This window comes from Setaria viridis, chromosome 3, assembly GCF_005286985.2.
Source record: "Setaria viridis chromosome 3, Setaria_viridis_v4.0, whole genome shotgun sequence".
NCBI classification, from domain to species: domain Eukaryota; kingdom Viridiplantae; phylum Streptophyta; class Magnoliopsida; order Poales; family Poaceae; genus Setaria; species Setaria viridis.
Genome location: NC_048265.2, coordinates 2,436,740 through 2,455,965, shown reverse-complemented (window position 1 = coordinate 2,455,965; position 19,226 = coordinate 2,436,740). Strand labels below are relative to the sequence as shown.

Sequence of the window (19,226 nt, the reverse complement as noted above, 5' to 3'; positions counted from 1 at the left end):
ACTGAGAAAAAACTAGATCACAAACTGAGAAAAAACCAGATCCAGGGGAGGGAAAATCATTGATAGCCAAAAAAAAAGTAGAATGGGGTTTTGAATCCACAACCATAGCTGATATCGGTACGATATGCTTTAGCTCAATCTTGAAGTGGCAGAGCGTAACATCATTGAGATAGGTTACAATGGGTGGGAGGAGACAATGAAGGATAAAGATGGGACGTACGACATGACGCCATGTGGTTAGACACGTTTTCACGAGAGAAGGATATCGGGCATAGGAACAGAAACCTTGCGCAGATTATAAGAAGGTGTATACCGATCACACTTGTCGGCGTGGCAGGTCGAGTGCTAACACGTTATGGACGCGTCATCGCTTTTTAATAGTATAAATAGAAATAAATAGTATCGTAGTCTGATAGAGGAGAGGGAGCAGGGAAGAGAAGAGAAAATGCCAACAATGCCCCTTCTTCCCCGGATCCCCAACCCCAAATCCCCCCGTCCGAAGCCCAAACCCAAACCCAAGCCCGGACCGAACGACCCCGCATCCATCTCTAGGTTTTCGATTCCCCTCCACAGGATGTCCGACCCCGCCGCCGGCGGCGCAATCGTCCACGCCGACGGAGGCGGCAGCGCGTGGGCGAACGGCGGCCCCCTCTTCGGCGACATGGTCTGGGGCAAGGTGAAGTCCCACCCGTGGTGGCCGGGCCACATCTACAGTGTCGACCTCACCGACGACGAGGAGGTACACCGCGGCCGCCGCGACGGGCTCGTCCTCGTCGCGTTCTTCGGCGACTCCAGCTACGGCTGGTTCGAGCCGCAGGAGCTGGTCCCCTTCGAGGACCACTTCGCCGAGAAGGCGGCCCAGGGCGGCAGCTCCCGCAGCAGCTTCGCCGCCGCCGTCGCGGAAGCCGTCGACGAGGTCGCCCGCCGCAGCGCGCTCGCGTTGCTCTGCCCGTGCCGGGAACCTGGCGCGTTCCGCCCCCACCCCGGCGACGGCAGATTCTTCCTGGTTGACGTCCCGGGATTCGACTCCGACGCCGACTACCACCCCGACCAGATCCAGGCCGCGCGGGATCGATTCGTGCCGCGGAAGGCGCTGGACTACCTGCTGGACGCGGCCGTGACTCAGCAGGACGTGGCCGAAGCCGCCGCGCGCACCGTGCCGGGGATGGAGATGGCCGGGCTGTTCATGGCGTACCGCCGCACAGTGTTCGCCCCGCGCGACGACACCTACGCCGAGGCCTTCGGGGTGGATCCGGAGAAGGTGCTTGAAGCCGAGAAGAAAGCAGCGGCTGATCGAGCACAACGAGGTATCGACACTCGCATGCCCAATCCCAGTAGTTGCTCCATTAACAGTGTTGTTATTGTTGTTGCAACGTACTCCAATTCAATGGCTAGACAATGTTACCGCTGCTCGTATTGGTCCAGCAATGATTGTTTTGATGATGTGAATTGCAGAGTGGATCCAATTCAATTAGTTCCTATTTTTCTGTGTGTTGCATGTGTGATGTTGCATTTATTTTACAAAGATGAGCGTGAACCATTACTAGATTTCAAGCTACACTAGGCATGCAACGTTTTTAAACAAATGGTAACTTATTTTATTTCCCAGGACTCAATCCAACTTTGTAAAATTTGAGACATGCATGCATATATATCCTCCCATTGTTTGCATTTGTTCTAGAAGACTAAATGCGTGTCTGCATCTTTTCTTGTTCTAGCTGTGCTAAATAAAAAAGTTTTATTCAGGATCTTGTGGGCATGAAGTTTTTGAAGTATTGACTAGTTTGCATGTTTCACTGCAATGTTTGTTAAATAAATGGTAACTTATTTTGTTTCCCAGGATTCTCCGACCAAGTAAAATTTGAGACATGCATGCATATCCACCAGTTGTCTGCATTTTCTAGAATACTAAATGTGTGCCTTCAATTGAGGTCTCTTGTTCTAGCTGTGTATGCCACAAAAAAGTTTCATCCATGATCTTGTGGGCATTAGTTTTTGAAGTATTGACTAGTTTGCATGTTTTATTGCTATCTGTATGGACATGACATATGTGCCTTTTCTTGTAGTAGTTTTGAACTGTGATGCTGTTCCTTCCTGTTATAGTTATTGAGCACGTGCATCAGTTATCTGTTCAGTGCATCCATTAAGACAGGTCACATTAAAACATGGGTTGTTGTATAAAATATTGCTGTTTGTTCAAACAATTTAATTTTGCTTGTTGAGGTGGATGCACTTATGTTACGCAAATGACATTATGCATGCAGTCAGTAAAGAGCAATTAAATTCATGCTTTGTAAAGAACTGTAATAAACTGTGTAAAACTGATTCTGAAAGAAAGTATGCTAGCGTGCCTGTTTAATATGCTGGTGACTCATTTGATATTTGAGAATTGAGATACTAATAATGCACTGAGGTATTCCTGGATCTTTTTTTTTCTTTGGGTTCTGGATGCACCCTGTCCATCATTGGAAGCAGGTGTTGAGGTAAGCTGGTTGAGTGCACTTGTACATCCTGAAGGAAGGCACCAATTTGAGGTTCTTGCGCACTGCACTGCTCCGCTGTGGTGCTTGTAGCTATTACTCCCTCCATTTCAAGTTGTAGGTTGTTTTGACTTCTCTAGATAGATAGATTTTGCTATGTATCTAGGCATAAGTGTATATCTAGGTGCATTGTTAAAATCGTGTATTGAGAAAAGCTAAAACGACCTACAATTTGAAATGGAGGGAATATTATAGGTCTGTATAAAACATGAAGGTATAGCAGTCTAACTCTGATGTTAGAGAGAGAGAGATGTTCATCCAAGCATTCAGGGTCACTGATGTGAATAGGACTATTCTATCCACTACGTAGTGGAGCTAGTCAAGAATATGCACCATATAAGTAAATCGCAATATTTGTATACGAGGCAAGCCATACTTCACAGGTTTGGGGGAGACTTTTGAGTCCGGTGAAGCAAGTTTTGAGTCAGACTTGACGCCAAGGCTGAATCCGATAAAACGGTTAATACTGACAGAAGAAAACCTACAATAAAACATTGTGCATGTCATGAGTAACTGTGCCCAGGACCCCATGCCATGATTTTCTCCCTTACCTTCCCTTGTTCTTCCATATCTTACCACACTCTGCACAAGTTCTGCCCATGGTCAGTCAGTGTATTAGTAGTTCTTAGAGACCGAAATCCATGCGAAAATCTGGTGGGTTCTTGGCTGTGAGGATGCCCAGAGCAGAAAACTTGGTCATTGGATGATCAATGCTCCACAGAACCAGGCCTGTCTGAAGTCTGAACCTATTGGCAGTTTGCCAGTTTGGCACGTGATAGCCTGGCCTAGTACCTGCACAGATTGGGGCTGTGCAGGTCTAACAAGGTAAAATTTGGGTGGCTCCTTGCCATCCAGGTAAAAATTGGATGTTGTGTTGGACCTAACTTCTAACATCACAAATCTTGACCCCTCTACGAGGTAGAGCTCCCATGGCTTGAGTCTGCTGCTAGCTGCTGCGATGGAGGAGCCTTCTGAGTCCTAAAAGATGCAGCTCCAGTGTGTCTGTTGCTAATACTTGTTTTTTTGCACAAAGTTTGCAAAGCCTACGCAGGCAAGCTCTAGGCTAGAGGCACCTGTGTCCTAATGAAATGGAGGAGGGGAAACACTGACGTCTAATGGAGTGAGTCGTTTGTGGACAGAAAGCCTGGTCTGGATCTTGGAGGTCGACCCTGGGGTTGCTTTAGATAAAACAAGCCGCCTCCCAAGCAGTAGGATTAGGCACTGCTGAATCTGCTGCTTTCTCTTTCCCCTTGGTGGCCGATTGAGCGAGACGGTAGAGTAGCTTTCGTGCTCCTGCTCCTGGCCGGCCGGTCCACTAGCCAGCGTCGTCACCTTGGTTGGGAGTTGGGCCACGGGCCACGAGGTCGGCCTGTCTGTGGCTGTGGCCTAGTACCGACAAAATCTTAGAGCCGCTGCAGTTTCTTTTCTTTTTGTTAGTAGTCATGGCGTGCTGGTACATGTGCACGTTTCTTCGTGGTGTGGAAGACGAAACTGAGGCCCTGAAATTTGTTTATTTATTTTTTTTTTTAAAAAAGCCCTGAGACTTCGTTGCAAGCGTTAAGAGGGTCCTAATCCATCGTCAGCAAAAGCTCTTGGCTAAGAGTAGCGCGCCACTCGTGCCTGTTGCCTCGGCGAGAGATACTTTTTATTAGGGGACGAGACACATTTTGGCCAGGGAAGGGGACGTCGGACTGGAGCCTGTGGAATGTCATGGATGACGCCCACATTCTTCGGCATCGCTAAGCACATCAAATGCATCAATGCAAAGCCACTTGCTACAACAAGCTCCCGGAGACAGGGAGGCGTGCCAAGTCTGTCAGGATTCCTCTTTGAAAGGGTGCCCAAACAAAGCCTGCAAGCGCACGCTAGCGTGACGGTTTGGTCGTGCTAAAACGAGCTGGCTGGCACGTTTGGTGGGTTCAGATAGCCGGATGCAGACGTCCTAGCCCTTGGTGCTCCACTCCTGATCTGACATGTTCTTTGGTGCTCAATACCTTGTTTGCTTTTAGTCTCGACTGCTTCTGTTTAATCACTGCACTATAATCTACTCTTAAGTCTTAACATTCTTGGCATTGGCATTGTTTTTTTTATTGAATTTATTTTTTCATCATTTCTGAATATGCATGCCATTTTCATTGACTCGTGCCTATTCGGTCTTCCTTTCTCTTGCTGCATTGGGAGCATTGACCGAGTGACTGACTGACATGGCCTCCTCGTTCGCCTTGCAGCTCGGCCTCTCAAGGGTGGGCCCAGGAAGACGCCGGACCAGGCCACGCCGATGCCCGGCCGCCGGAGGGGCGGCGCCGGCGGGGCCGCCGCCAGGCTCATGGAGAAGATCGTGCCGGGGGCCTCCGCCATGAAGGCCAAGTCCAGCAAGAAGGACCAGTACCTGCTCAAGCGCCGGGACCCACCGGAGCCCGCGCACCGCCAGCAGCCGCCGCCGCTCCCGGACGCGCCGGCCCCGGCACCTCCTGCGCTCGACGACGGCCCGCCGGGGTTCCGCTCCGGGGACCCGCCCACGCCGCCACTGCCCGGGGGCACCCTTACCGACGAGGAGGAGTTCATGCTGCAGCGCCGCGCGCCGCTCGTCGAGGTCCCACCCGCTGCCCAGGCGACCGAGGGGGGCGCTGCCGCCGCGGCCGCGTCCGCCGCCGCCGACGCCGCGCCCAAGAAGGCCACCAAGGCCAAGAAGCCCCGCAAGCGCGAGATGGAGGAAGCTGCTGACGCGGGTCCCTGCGCCGCCGCGGCCGGCGAGCCCAAGAAGAAGAAGAAAAAGAAGAAGCTTAACGATCTGGACGGCGCGGTCCCCAACGTGACCGACCCCAACGGGCTTGACTTGGCGCAGGTAATATCGGACATTCGGAACCTCCCGCTCGCCCCCTTCCACGGCGCCGACCGTCGCATCTCTGACGCCGCTCGCTCCTTCGTCCTCGCGTTCCGCTCCAAGTACTACAAGAAGAGCTACGAGAACGACCCGCCCGAGGAGTCCAAGAAGAGCCTCGACAAACCCAGCGCCGCCGCCGCAGCAGCCGCCGACGGCCAGCCAGTGAAGAAGAAGAAGCTGGTCGTGAGGCCTGGCGCCGGCAATGACCCCACCAGAGCCGGCGTGAAGCGTGGGCCGTCGGACCGGCAGGAGGAGCTGGCCGTGAAGAAGAAAGCCAAGCTCGACAAGATCAAGACATTGTCCAGCGAGAAGAAGGCTGGAGGCCTGGAGCAGAGAGACAGCTCTGTCGCGTCCCCGGTTGCCCAGCAGCAGGCACGGCCCAAGGCCGAGACGGGTGCCGCCAAGAAGAAGGAGCCGGCGCCGGCTCCGAGGATCAGGACCCCGTCACCGACGGCGCTGATGATGAAGTTCCCGCTGAAGAGCACGCTGCCGTCGGTGGCGTCGCTCAAGGCGCGGTTCGCGCGCTTCGGGCCCCTCGACGTCGACGGCATCCGCGTGTACTGGAAGTCCCACATGTGCCGCGTCATCTACAGGTTCAAGGCCGACGCCGAGGCCGCTCTCAGGTACGCCAGCGGCAACGCCATGTTCGGGCAGGTGGACACCCAGTACCACCTCCGTGAGGTCGAGTCGGCGGGCCGGGAGCCAGCGGCGCCAGAAGCGCCACCCTCGCAGCAGCGCTCCGAGCTGCGGCTCATGGAGACCGCTGCGTTCAGGCCCGGTAGCTCCGGCAACGGCGCTCCCCTGCCCATGTCCAGGGCCGTGCCGGCGCGCCCGGCCGTGGGACAGCAGCCCAAGTCGATCCTGAAGAAGAGCACGGATGATGGCACGGCCGGCGCCGCCGCCAGGGAGGCCCCTCGGGTCAAGTTCATGCTGGACGCTGGGGACAGCAAGGTCGATCCGCCGGCACCGCCGGCCACCGGCGGCGCGGACAGCAGCAAGGCCACCAAGTCGGTCGGTTTCGCCCCGCAGCCACCCGCGCGCACCCTGCAGCCGCCTATGCGCCCCACGCAACCGCCCTTGCAGCAGCCTCCCCGCGCCGCCACCGCCGCCGCCGTCACCCAGCAGCTCCCGCCGCCGCCGCCACTGCCATACCAGCCTCGCCCCAGCGACGGGCTGCTCCCCGGCTCAGGCCAGCAGCTACCATACCCGCCTCGCCACACCGAAATGCCATTGGCAGCTTTCTCCAACAGCCTACCGCCACCGCCGTACCCGCCCCGCCACAGTGAGGGCCCGTCCGCCCTCCCTGGGCCCCCGCCGCTGCCACCGTACCCGCCTCGCTCCGCCGGTTTCCCCAGCCAGCAGCAGCAGGAGATACCCGCGTGGAAGAGGAGCAAGGAGGAGTTCAAGGACGAGGTGTGGAGGCTCATGACGGGGATCGCCAAGATCGTGGACCCGCTCACCGACAAGAACGGCTTCTTCCCCTACCACCTCTTCCGAGCGCAGTGAGCATGGCGTCTTCCTCCTCGTCGTCCCACCGAGCTTGCAGAAGAGAGGTCGATCGCGGCAGCTTCATGGATGGCCATGGAGCTAGCGAGCTGCTGCCGCGTTGTATCCGTCAGGCCCCAGTGCCAGTAGTAGTAGTAGCAGCGGTAATGCTAGTAGCAACGGTGACTTTGCCGGAGAGTGAGTGGGGGAGAGTGGAGAACGGCAGGTGCCTGTGGTAGTGTATGACTGTGGTTTTGTACTCTGGTTTGTGCGACAGCGTGTGTGCACTCCGTCCGTCGTCTAGAATCTGGGATAATTAGACTCTTCTATGGACAGAAATGGGATGGTTATAGTGCGTGTTGCCTTTTAAAATCGCCTTCGTTTTCAATTTGGTTGTTACCTTTTAAATAAAACCATCTTCGATTTCGATTTTCGACAAAAAAACACATCTTCATTTTGTGGCGTTTTCGCGAGGGCAAGGTGGAGCCATAAACTAGCGGCCTATTCGCTTCAGCTTATAAGCCGGCTGAAAAGCTGAAACGGCTCATTTGTTGTGAGAGAAAAATACTGTTTGGTGGTTGATAAGCCGGCTTGTCCCAGTACAGTGCCAGAATCAAGCGTAGTGGCGATGCTCCATCTTCAACCTTTGCTCCAATGCCTCCAATTCCTCGCTACCATCACAACAACTAGGCCCTTCCTAGTCTTGCTCGATTTGGTGCCAAGACCATCCGCGTAACCTAGCTCCCCACCGTAGTAATTTTGTCAACAGTTTACACTTCAATTTCACTGCACGGGGATTTAATTTCGGTGCCTTTTACAAGCAAGGTCATACTGTGTTTGCTTGTTCACAGCAAACCATTTGCCCCGGTTTGTACCAAACCAATCAAATGGTCGGCGTCTTATATAATAATGCCGAAAATGATTGGATGCTACTGCTGTTTTGTGTTCACATCGACTATTCTTCAACTAATAACAGACACATCGAACATGCAAATATAGAAATCATATATGTAATAAAACTGCTATTCCATTCATACACAGCAAACAAACAGGCATCTTTAGAATGCTAATATGGAAGCAAGGACTGCTCACTGCAGTAGCAGATATTTGTTGATCTCAGCTTCAAATTATTGAAATCGACTAGGAAGCGAGCAGTAAATGTATTATAATTAGCTAGCTGGAACAAATTTAGAGCAGATATATTGGTCGACCTCAATTGCGAAATCAAAACAAACAATCAAGGAATTCTGTGGCAACATTTCAAAAACAGCACTAAAAGAACCAAATTAAAATGCATAATTATGCACCTACATGTTTCGAACACGAGGAACAAGAGGATTACAAAGTTGTTATTCTCACAACACCATTATAACACAATCACTGTGCCACAATGAAAAAAAAAACTCAAAATAGGAGCCCAAATAGAAATTACTCCCTCCGGTTCGGTATTATATGACGTTTCCGACAGCTCAACATAGCTAATTAAAAGTCATTTTAGCTGTCTGAAACGTCAGGTAATCAAGAACGGAGGTAGTATTTCAAAGGCCATCAACTATACTCGACAAATAATAACCAGTAATTGAGGTTTAATCACCTTAACAACTACTAGATACTCTGGCAAAGGTTTAAGCCGCCGGAGATGACTTTGGCGCCTTGACGGCCTCGAATCTGGGCTCCTTGGCCTGGAATTTCTGCTTGGCGTACACGTCCATGTAGTCGCCGAATACGTACTTGGGGTAGGCCTCGCCGCCGGCCACCGCCGCCGGCGAGATGGTGGCCTCGTTTGCCGGGTTGTAGAAGGAGGCGATGGAGCGGCGGTTGGCGTTGCGCATGGGGAGGACGCGGTGCCACGCGCTGCGGTAGCGGCCGTTGCTGAGCACCTCGATCTGGTCGCCGGTGTTGACGACGATGGCGCCGGCGAGCGGCTGCACGTCCGTCCACTGGCCGTCCTTGAGCACCTCCAGGCCGCCGACCTGGTCGTCCTGGTACAGCAGGATGACGCCGCCGGCGTCCGTGTGCGCGCGGAGGCCCGTGATAAGGTCCGGGCGCGGGCACGGTGGGTAGTGGCTGACCTTGGTGCCGAAGAAGGGCTCGTGGCGGCCGTCGCCGGAGAAGGCGCGCTGGATGGCGCCCTTCTCAAGGCCGAGGTTCTCGTCCATGGCCTCCATGACGCGCCCGGCGAGCTTCCTCAGCTCGGCGCGGTACTCGCGCATGGTCTCCTTGAACTCCAGCGGGTTCGACGGCCACTGGCTGCCGTCGTGGATGTAGAAGATGTCCTCCCAGTCCATGTCGTCCACCGGCGCCACCGCCTCGCCGCGCCGCTCCGCCTCCACCAGCGCCTCCAGCGTGCGCACCGGCTCCGACGCCTTGAACCCCGCCTCCCGGACGCGGTAGCATTCGGAGCACACCTTCTTCACGCGCTCAAGAAGCTCCAGCGGGATGCCATGGTTCACAAGCTGCAGTTAATCGATCACAAAATTCCATCAGGTTTAACGAACCCAACGACAACGATGCAATGCGTTCTTCAGAGTTACAATCTCCATGAACGTGACTAGACGTTCGTTCATGTATCATCATGTCTGTACCTGGAAGAAACCCCACTCCTCGCAGCCGTTGGCGATCTGCGCCATCGTCTCCGCCCTCTCGGCGGCGGCGCCATCGAGCTTGGAGAAGTCGATCACTGGAACAACCATGGTTGACAAAGAAGATTAAGCTAAAGCTTTGATCTCTCTCACTGAAGCAGACCTGAACTCTTTAGACTTCAGATGTTGCAGCGGCTATTTCTTCAGTGAAAGCTGGTTTGCATGCAGCTGATGGCTTGAGTTCGGAGGCCATGGGTACGATTTTATAGGGGTCTGCAGGTCCGCATGTGCCAAACAGGGAGAAGTTTCTCGGAGGGCAGCTCGGTCGCCCCCATTTGATTGGAAGCTCATGCTGGATTGGATTCGGCAGCTAGGCAGGCCTGACTGATTGGGAGTGGTATCGTCATAGCCAGTGTCCCGTGACTTCTCCTAACCGAGACGATTCTGTCCCTGTCATGTATGACTTCTCTGAAAGCCATATACTTAACGAACAATATAATTGTAGCATGGTCTTCTTTGAGTGGATTGAAGCACAAAGAAAGCAAACCAAGGTTGAAAGATGTTCGTTACAATTTTTATTGGGAAGCTTTGCTTGACTATGTTGCTTAAGGTGCTCACCTCCTTCTTTCTCTTAAGTGAACTGAACAGCAGAGCTTTGCCATTAATTTCTTTTTTTTAAAAAAAAACTATGTTTCCCTTAGATGTGATGTCTGCACATGGCAGAGCTTTGGCATTATTAGAAGAAAAGCTTGTGTAAGGAGATTTTTTTTAAAAAAAAAATCAGCGCATGAATAGGAGCGGATTGCGGATCAAACAGGAACGTTTGCACCCGCAACTATTCAAGTGCTGTTTTTTTTTGCTCCACAAAAGTTTTTATTCAACCTTAACTTTTACATGTACATAGATGATTACATGCTTAGTTCATTTATATTTTAGTTGAAATTTTTCATGTATTCATTTAGCTGCTACCATTATTTGGTAATACAAGTAACACCTCAAGTAAAGGCAGCACTGGATATGTTCCCGAATCCTCGGGGGAAAGGGATGGCGTGGAGGCAAAAATGATACCTTTTCAAAGCAAAATATTTATAACCGATTTTGATAGGCATGGAAATTAGTTCACATTCCTCTTTCAATCCAGGTGGATTGGGCCAAGTGCATCTCCATCACCCGGTTGTCTGCTTCACTCCAATGCCTACCTTGTCCTTTTCACCTAATGAATATGCCGTCCAAAAATACCCCCAACGAAGGTTTCACGCAGTTTCTCATAGAAACACAGTTGCATTGTGCAAGTTAAACTAAACCAATCAAACAATAAATTCATTCAGTAAGTAGGTTTCGAACGAAGTTTCGATCATAGAATCGAGAATCTGATACTCAATTTCTCGGTCTAAGCACTCACTTGGAATCACAATCCACATTTACAGGTGTAACAACAAACGGAGGTAACAAACAGGGGCCAAAATGAAAAGCTTAGTGAGACCTGTATATGGCTATATGGATTCCCTCCTGTTGTAGATCGATCTAAATGCTAAGTAATTACTCAACTTCAATATATATTTATTCTATAGGGCATGTGTAATTGGGTTAAGTGTAAGAAAAATCGACGAATTAGTGGCACCTGTACTTTTGTATTTCAACAGTTCCTGTTCCTCGACATTTACATTGAAAGATTTACATTTTGACTAAATTAATTTTGAAAAAATTAATACTGTTGGCCCCTCCTAACAGTTTAAATTTTGAGTTTCTGACTCCGCTACTGCTTGTAACATTAACATAGCTTGCAAACTTTTTACCACTTAGCCCGTTTTAACTGGATATATACTGTACATCCCCATGTTACATGCCTATGGAGCTTGAACCGTATGGTGGATTGGCCACGCACGTTGGACGATGCTGACTGCTGACCATTGATCTGGTGACGTACGGCAGATGCATGCATGTTTAATTTGGCTCGAGAAAAATGTGAGCAAAACTTGTAATGTTTTGCATGCCTCGTAAACTGTTTCTCTGCAGATTGAAAGACTAGAATCCAGCTCATCATCGTGTTCTTCTGAATCCGTGTTTGCCATCTCCGAAATCCATCCACATCCGACCAATTCCATCGCCTGTTCTTCGGGCATGTGCCACGTGGTCGACCGTTGGCTAGTTCCTTGGGCCCTATATCAATGACCACTAGTCAGAAACAGTGCCAACTAATTTGCGCATGATTTCTTTATGCACAATTAGCTAGGTTTAACTTGGCTGTATATGATGACGTATGCAGATGACTTTTTCAAAACACACACGAGCATGCAGATGCATCTTCTTCATTGGTCAAAATGCCTTCGTCAAGAGAAGAAGAACAAGAAGATGACAAGTCTAAATGCACTAGCTAGAGAAAATAGACTATTTGGAGCAAGAACCCTTGAGGGAATAAAATAAAGTTCTTTCCATCCTATGATGAGTACTGTGGATTAGTTAATCCTACCTAATCAGTGCCTAATTCAACCATGACAATCTATATGCAGTAAAGCAGATTGAGACATTTGCCAGCCTTTGATTTCCCGGGCATGTAGATGGCATTTTAAAAATAGGCGCAAAGTCTTGTGCAGGTTTCCGTTTGCAGAGGACGTGATGTGACGACCAGGTGGTGATTGCAGCAGCCAGCAGGGATATTGCAAATTACTGGCTGCGGAGTGCGGATGGCACTGAAGAGATGTACCTGCATTTCACTGCTACTAATAAGTTCAGAAACAGGAGTAAATTTCCTCAATGTCACTAAAAATTATAGAGCTTCCCTCATTTCCATCCAAATTCGTCAAATACCTTCACTACCACTAAGTATAATTTTCAGTGGCGAACTGGCGACGAGGGAAGCACCATAACTTTCAGTGGCACTATTAAAGGCCAAACTAGGACTACAAAAGGAAAGTTCAGGCTACTAGCTTACTACTCTCTCCATTCCAAATTGTAGCTCGTTTTCATTTTTCTATGTGTATAAATATTATTGTGCATCTAGATATATCCCTCCGTTCCAAATTGTAGCTCGTTTTGATTTTTCTATGTGTATAAATATTATTATGCATCTAGATATAGTGTATGTCTAGATGCATAATAATAACTATGAACCTAGAAAAGCTAAAATAACCTACAATTTAAAATGGATGGAGTATTATAAAACGTAAGGCCAAATTAAACCGGAGGAAAATCATAGGTATAAAGCATTTTGCAACTTTGAGATGAAAAAATGTTTGCTTACTATACGAAACATTTGTTTTCAAGAACCGCGTAAACTAGATCCGTACATGGGTACATTTCCGGGATCAAAACAAAATAGAGGCTTTGGACCACTCAACTGGGCTCCCTGTCAAAAAACTTTTCTGGAAAGGATGCGGCTCCGTGTTTTACGCGAACCGTTCCACGCAACGGCGAAGACGACAGCGACCTTGACTTACATCTCTTCATCTCCGACGAGGTTTCCTAGCGCTCCGCCGTGGACACTCCAGTCTACGACGTCCAAGCCCCACTGGTGACGATCCTGTCATTGGCGGCCACCCGTAAATCGTCGGTTAGCCTGTTCCCTGCACCAACATCCATATAAACCCTAATTTCCTCTTAGGTTATAGCGTGCCACTTAGGACCCTAGTTGGATCATTTGTGTGACCGATCGTCGTTGGTCGGGGTCACATTTGTGTGATCGATCGTCGTTTTCTTTCAATGATATTGGGACACACTGAAGAGCAATGTCACATCAACAATGCTTGGTTTTCTCAATGGAGGGGAGATGCTAATTCTGAAAGTGGCCAACCCGCAAGAATTAACGCAATATCGGCCAATTTCACTGTGCAATGTGTTGTACAAGATTTGCTCAAAAGAAATGACTAATAGGATGAGGGGAATTCTTGATGAAATTATATCTGAGGAGCAGAGCGCTTTTGTTCCTGGAAGATTGATTACCGATGATGTGCATTCATTATCTCAGGAATAAGAAGGGGAAGACAGGAACATGTGCAATCAAACTAGATATGGCAAAGGCTTATGATAGAGTTAAGTGGGTGTATCTACAAGCTAACATGGCTGCTCTTGGCTTCTCCACAAGATGGAGGAATCTGGTGATGAGGTGTATGACGATAATATCCTTCTCAGTGCGAGTTAATGGATAGTTTTCTCCAGTTTTTAAGCCTTCACGAGGGATTCGACGGGGAGACCCTATCTCTCTGTATCTCTTCCTATTATGCGCTGAAGGCTTATCATGCATGCTGGAGGAAATTGGCCCAAGACTTATTGCGTGTGGAGTTAGAGTGGGCATACATGCGACATGGATTTCACATCTACTATTCGTGGACGATTGTATGATCTTTACATAGGCAACAAAAAGAAGTGTTGATTCGGTGGTGCAGATTCTTGAGGAGTATCACCGCGGTTCAGGTCAGCTGGTTAATTAAACAGAAATCAGCAATTTTCTATAGTGCAAATTGTGAGCAGGGAGACAAGGAAGCAATCCACGCCAGCTTACAGATAACAGTGGAAGCTTTGGGGGAGAAGTATTTGGGTTTACCGACCTCGGTTAGGAAAGTTTCGGATGGTCTTTTTTAATATATTTGAATATATTCTAGGCAGGATCAGGAATTTTATTTGTAGTTGGAGTGAGAACCTACTGAGTTGTGCTGGCCGGGAGGTTCTGATAAAGGCAAATGCGCAGGCGGTGCCAACCTATCCTATGAGTTGTTTCAAGCTGCTAGCTAATATTTGTAAGAGGATGGCAACTTACATCTCAAATTACTGGTGGGGAAGTTCAGTGGACAATCACAAAATTCATTGGTTGAAATGGAACAAGCTCACAGACCCTAAAACGGAGGAGGGTATGGACTTTCAAGATATGTCTCTTTTCAGTCAAGCGATGCTAGGGAAGCAGAGATGGTAGCTCTTGATTCATCCGCATGCACTGTACTCGAGGGTGTTGAAGGGTAAGTACTACCCAAATACTGAATTCCTCGGAGCTACTAGGCGGAGGAGGAGCTCGGAGACGTGGCGAGCTATTTTGTATGGGCGAGATGTGCTGAAGAAAGGGTTGATATACTGCATTGGCTTAGGATCATCGGTAAACATTTGGGAAGATAATTGGATTCCTGGGATATAATCTTTTAAACCTCGAATGGATGAGTTATTTGACGGGGATGATCGGAGATAGAATGTGGAGCTCATCCGCCAGGTTTTCATTGGGATTGATGTCGATCCTGAAAATTCAACCGAGCTGGACTATGAATGGAGATGTGGTGGCATGGGTGCATGAGAAGGGAGGTATGTACTCTGTGCGTTCAGCGTACAGGCTACTGAAAGAGGAGCAAGCGAGACACACTCAAGAGAAAGAAGGAGGTGGTGCGACATCGGAGGGTAGTAATTGGTGGAAAGTTCTGCAGAAGTTGAAGATCCTGCCAAAAGTGCGAATTTTCTGGTGGTAAGTGATTCTTGGCTTTCTTCCATCCAATGCGGAACTGAAAGGCATCATATATAGGAAGAGAGCCATTGTCATGCTTGCGGGAACCAGTCAGAGAGCTTATACCATGTGATAGTGGAATGCCCATGGGCGAGGTGATTCTGGGAGGCGGTGAAGAAACTCACTAGGAGGAAGCTACCGAACTTACATCAGGTGACGTGGGCAACGGACCTGCTGTTGGGTACGGTGTGCTCTAAAGAAGATGCAGCTGTGTTCGTTTGTGGGGGATGGTCGTTGTGGTCGAGCCGCAACGGACGCATGCACGGTAGGAATAGATGGAACCCAATGGTTGCAGTAAAGCATATTGTGCATATGGTGGAGGAGCTGATGTGCTTGGGGCATCGTGAGGAGACAGTGCAGAGGAGGCTGGTGGAGAGGTGGTAGCTGCCGGAGGAAGGGTGGGTGAAGGTGAACTCAGATGGATCCTTTGATGGCCGGATGGGGAAGGGTGCAGGCACCGCGGTGCTACGGGATCATCTTGGTCAGGTTATCACTGCACAGGCAAGATGGCTTGGCCCGTTGCAGGAGGCTCTAGTGGCGGAGGCAGCGGCGGCGCAGGATGGATTGGTGCTGGCTTCACAACTGAGGTTTCCAAAGGTCATCTTGGAATCAGGCAACTCCATCTTGGTGAATGCTCTGATATCCACAACGATGAATAGGTCGCTTATTGCTTTTTTATGGCATGATATCAGAGAGCTCTGCAGTCTTTTAAAGTTTGTTTAGTTAGAAGAGAGGCAAACTCTGTAGCAGATAGATGTGCGAAGGAGGTGTAGGATAACTCCCCTGTTCTGAATTAGCTGGCCTGCATTCCACAGTGGCTCCAGGAAGCAGCGGTCAAAGATTGAATGAAGCTCTCGTTCTAAAAAAAAATAGAAGCTTCATTTGGCACCCTCACATCACATGGCAGACCAATTTCCCATGGTCCCAAGCTGCAGATGGATTATTCGAACACTTGCAGAAAAAACACTGGAGGAAAGAAACACTCAGTCCACTGTAAATGACATGGACTGCCGGAGAAGGAAGGAGACGAGAAGTCCGAATTCTCACGGGAATGAGGAATCCAATTCTGTCCTCACAAAAACTCTTGCGATTTCCCCACATTTTCCTTGCGAAAAAGAACCCATGACGATACCCTGGACCATCCGTTCGGACAAGACGCGACAATGTTTTCTTTTTCCAGAGAAGGTTTTGCGAATTCCATGGACTCTTACGTCGTGCGATTCTTGCGAACCTTCTCAGAGAGGCCATGTTTAAGGCCACATTTTTGTTGATGGAAATTAGGCACAGGTTTTCCATGGAAGACGCCCCAAGACATCGGGAATAATGGTCTGAGAATTAACTTGCGGTCTAGGTTGGTTGAAGAGATTGTAACATGTGATGTGATGGTTCCATCGTAACAATGTGAGACAAACAACATGTTTAAAAAATTCCAGTACTTCCTCCATTTCATATTACTTTTCATTATTCTTTTGTTCTAACATTTCTATCTTTGACTACCAATGACTAGAGATTCGTACAGCTCAACATTGGAGAATTTACGTTTTTATTAGATTCACCATGAAAAATGTTTTGATAATATATGATTTGCATGTTGGTAAACCGTACGAATTTCTAGAATTGATGATTAAAGATAAAGAAATTTGGCTTATGACAAAACTAGAACGACAGCTAATTTGAAACAGAAAGGTACTTCGCATCCAACTGACCAGTCATTCATAGCGGTGAGCGGATGCAACAGTAGCCGTCAGCAGTTAATGGAGTGTCTTTGGTTTAAATAATTTTTTGGTCAACATACGGAGGTTCCTTATTGGTCAGTAATACTGAAAGGTTCTCTATTAATAGTTACTATGTTTCAACAAACTTACCTTAAGTTAACAATATATGCGCCGCGCTATTTTTCAAATATAAAGCCGCTGAGTTACTTTTATGTTGGTCGTCTAATTTGAAACATTTTCAGAAAATCGTATCCATCATTTTGAACAGTTTCCTCTATCGACGTTTCTTGCGTTGTAGTCCTGCATTGCCTGGTTAGCTCTCTGCTCCTATGAACTAGGACACGAACCATCGTCTATGCATGCTGACCGAGTCAAGGCTGCGCTGGCAATGTGCTTGAATGCTTGATGTTAGCTCGCAGGTCACATTGACAGCGACATCCTCTGGCATGTCTGGAATTTGGAATTGTGGTTGCAAAGATCAAGTTGCCACAAGCATCCAACGGCTGTGCCGCTGCCCAGAAGCTTCATCACACCTAGCTAGAGCGATGTCACTTCATCTCCATCTCAATGCCTGCAATGCTCGTGTTGACCAAATTATCAAGCTCATCCATCCATGGCGCCACTATATATATGGTGCCATCCATGGCCTCTCCATCTCAAATCCATCAGCTGCAAAACCTTCACTGAAGCATCAAAGCCCTCCTAGTGCTACAGCAACTGCATAAAACACTTCACTTCTGTTGCAATTGCATACAAACATTTCACATTCTGTTCATCTTCAATCCCCTGACACGCACAATTAACAATGGTGGTCCCGGTGATCGACTTCTCCAAGCTCGATGGCGCCGCCGCCGAGAGGGCGGAGACCATGGCGCAGATCGCCAATGGCTGCGAGGAGTGGGGGTTCTTTCAGGTAAAAACATGCGAGCATGTCATGTGCGTCACGAATTCGTGGACACTATAACGATGAGCACCCATTGCATTGTCTTGCTGTTAGATTGAAACCTGATGGATTTGTGATCGAATAACTGCAGCTGGTGAACCATGGGATTCCATTGGAGCTTCTTGAGCGCGTGAAGAAGGTGTGCTCCGAGTGCTACCGCATCCGGGAGGCCGGGTTCAAGGCGTCGGAGCCGGTGCGCACGCTGGAGGCGCTGGTGGAGGCCGAGCAGCGCGGCGAGGCGGTGGCGCCGGTGGACGACATGGACTGGGAGGACATCTTCTACATCCACGACGGCAGCCAGTGGCCGTCGAACCCGCCGGAGTTCAAGGAGACCATGCGCGAGTACCGCGCCGAGCTGAGGAAGCTCGCCGGGCGCGTCATGGAGGCCATGGACGAGAACCTCGGCCTTGAGAAGGGCGCCATCCAGCGCGCCTTCTCCGGCGACGGCCGCCACGAGCCCTTCTTCGGCACCAAGGTCAGCCACTATCCGCCGTGCCCGCGCCCGGACCTCGTCACGGGCCTCCGAGCGCACACGGACGCCGGCGGCGTCATCCTGCTGTACCAGGACGACCAGGTCGGCGGCCTGGAGGTGCTCAAGGACGGCCAATGGACGGACGTGCAGCCGCTCGCCGGCGCCATCGTCGTCAACACCGGCGACCAGATCGAGGTGCTCAGCAACGGCCGCTACCGCAGCGCGTGGCACCGCGTCCTCCCCATGCGCAACGCCAACCGCCGCTCCATCGCCTCCTTCTACAACCCGGCCAACGAGGCCACCATCTCGCCGGCGGTGGCGGCCGGCGGCGAAGCCTACCCCAAGTACGTCTTCGGCGACTACATGGACGTGTACGCCAAGCAGAAGTTCCAGGCCAAGGAGCCAAGGTTCGAGGCCGTCAAGGCGCCCAAGTCATCTCCAGCGGCTTAAAAGTAAAAAAAAAAAAAACATTAGTGTGGTAAAAAATAATTATTCATTTGTTTATTGGATATAATATAATATCCTGAAGAAATAAGTGTAATGTGGGCAAGTATCTGAGGTGTTTCACTGTGTTAACTGTAGTGGCATGGTATGGTGCTATATTGTTCTAGTAACAAGTTTGTTAAGTCTTTGATCTCAGGGAATAGGATAGAGTTAAGCACATGCACATCCAGCTCTTGGGTTTTTTCATGTACTTAAAGCGACAATAATAATTGTAAGATTAATGTTGTACTATTATTGCTCAAATGCAATAAAATGCGACCCCTTTACAGTACTCTAGGAAAAGTGCTACTCCTCTAGCTGTCATCTGTACACTAGAATTGTGATTGCCTCCCTTTTTGTTGGCCGTCCTCTTCCATCCTCGGCCATCCATCATCGATCTTAGATATTTGCGTTCCGAGAAGGAAGAAGTACATGTTTATGGCCCGGTTGCTCTTATTTTTAGCACCCATCACATCAAATGTTTAGATACTAATTAGGAATATTAAATATAGACTATTTACAAAATTCATTACATAAGTGGAGGCTAAACGGCGAGATGAATCTATTAAGCCTAATTAGTCCATGATTTGACAATGTGGTGCTACAGTAAACATTTGCTAATGATGAATTAATTAGGCTTAAT

General features: G+C 49.4%; 3 protein-coding genes across 3 annotated transcripts; 2 read left to right on the top strand and 1 right to left on the bottom strand.

Moving 5' to 3' along the window:
• The first annotated feature begins 474 nt into the window (after positions 1–474).
• Positions 475–7,297, top strand: LOC117847744 (PWWP domain-containing protein 1). The gene is made up of 2 exons (XM_034729022.2): positions 475–1,307; positions 4,769–7,297. Exons 1-2 carry the CDS (start codon positions 575–577, stop codon positions 6,928–6,930), a joined length of 2,895 nt encoding a protein of 964 aa, XP_034584913.1. The 5' UTR covers positions 475–574; the 3' UTR covers positions 6,931–7,297.
• An 890-nt stretch (positions 7,298–8,187) lies between these two features.
• Positions 8,188–9,770, bottom strand: LOC117847745 (1-aminocyclopropane-1-carboxylate oxidase). The gene is made up of 2 exons (XM_034729024.2): positions 9,495–9,770; positions 8,188–9,365 (listed from the first exon to the last, which is right to left on the bottom strand). Exons 1-2 carry the CDS (start codon positions 9,600–9,602, stop codon positions 8,535–8,537), a joined length of 939 nt encoding a protein of 312 aa, XP_034584915.1. The 5' UTR covers positions 9,603–9,770; the 3' UTR covers positions 8,188–8,534.
• Positions 9,771–17,271: 7,501 nt separating this feature from the next.
• On the top strand, positions 17,272–18,875 carry LOC117851022 (1-aminocyclopropane-1-carboxylate oxidase). The gene is made up of 2 exons (XM_034732923.2): positions 17,272–17,598; positions 17,720–18,875. The coding sequence occupies exons 1-2, from the start codon at positions 17,491–17,493 to the stop codon at positions 18,548–18,550; spliced, it is 939 nt and encodes a 312-aa protein (XP_034588814.1). The 5' UTR covers positions 17,272–17,490; the 3' UTR covers positions 18,551–18,875.
• The last annotated feature ends 351 nt before the right edge of the window (positions 18,876–19,226 follow it).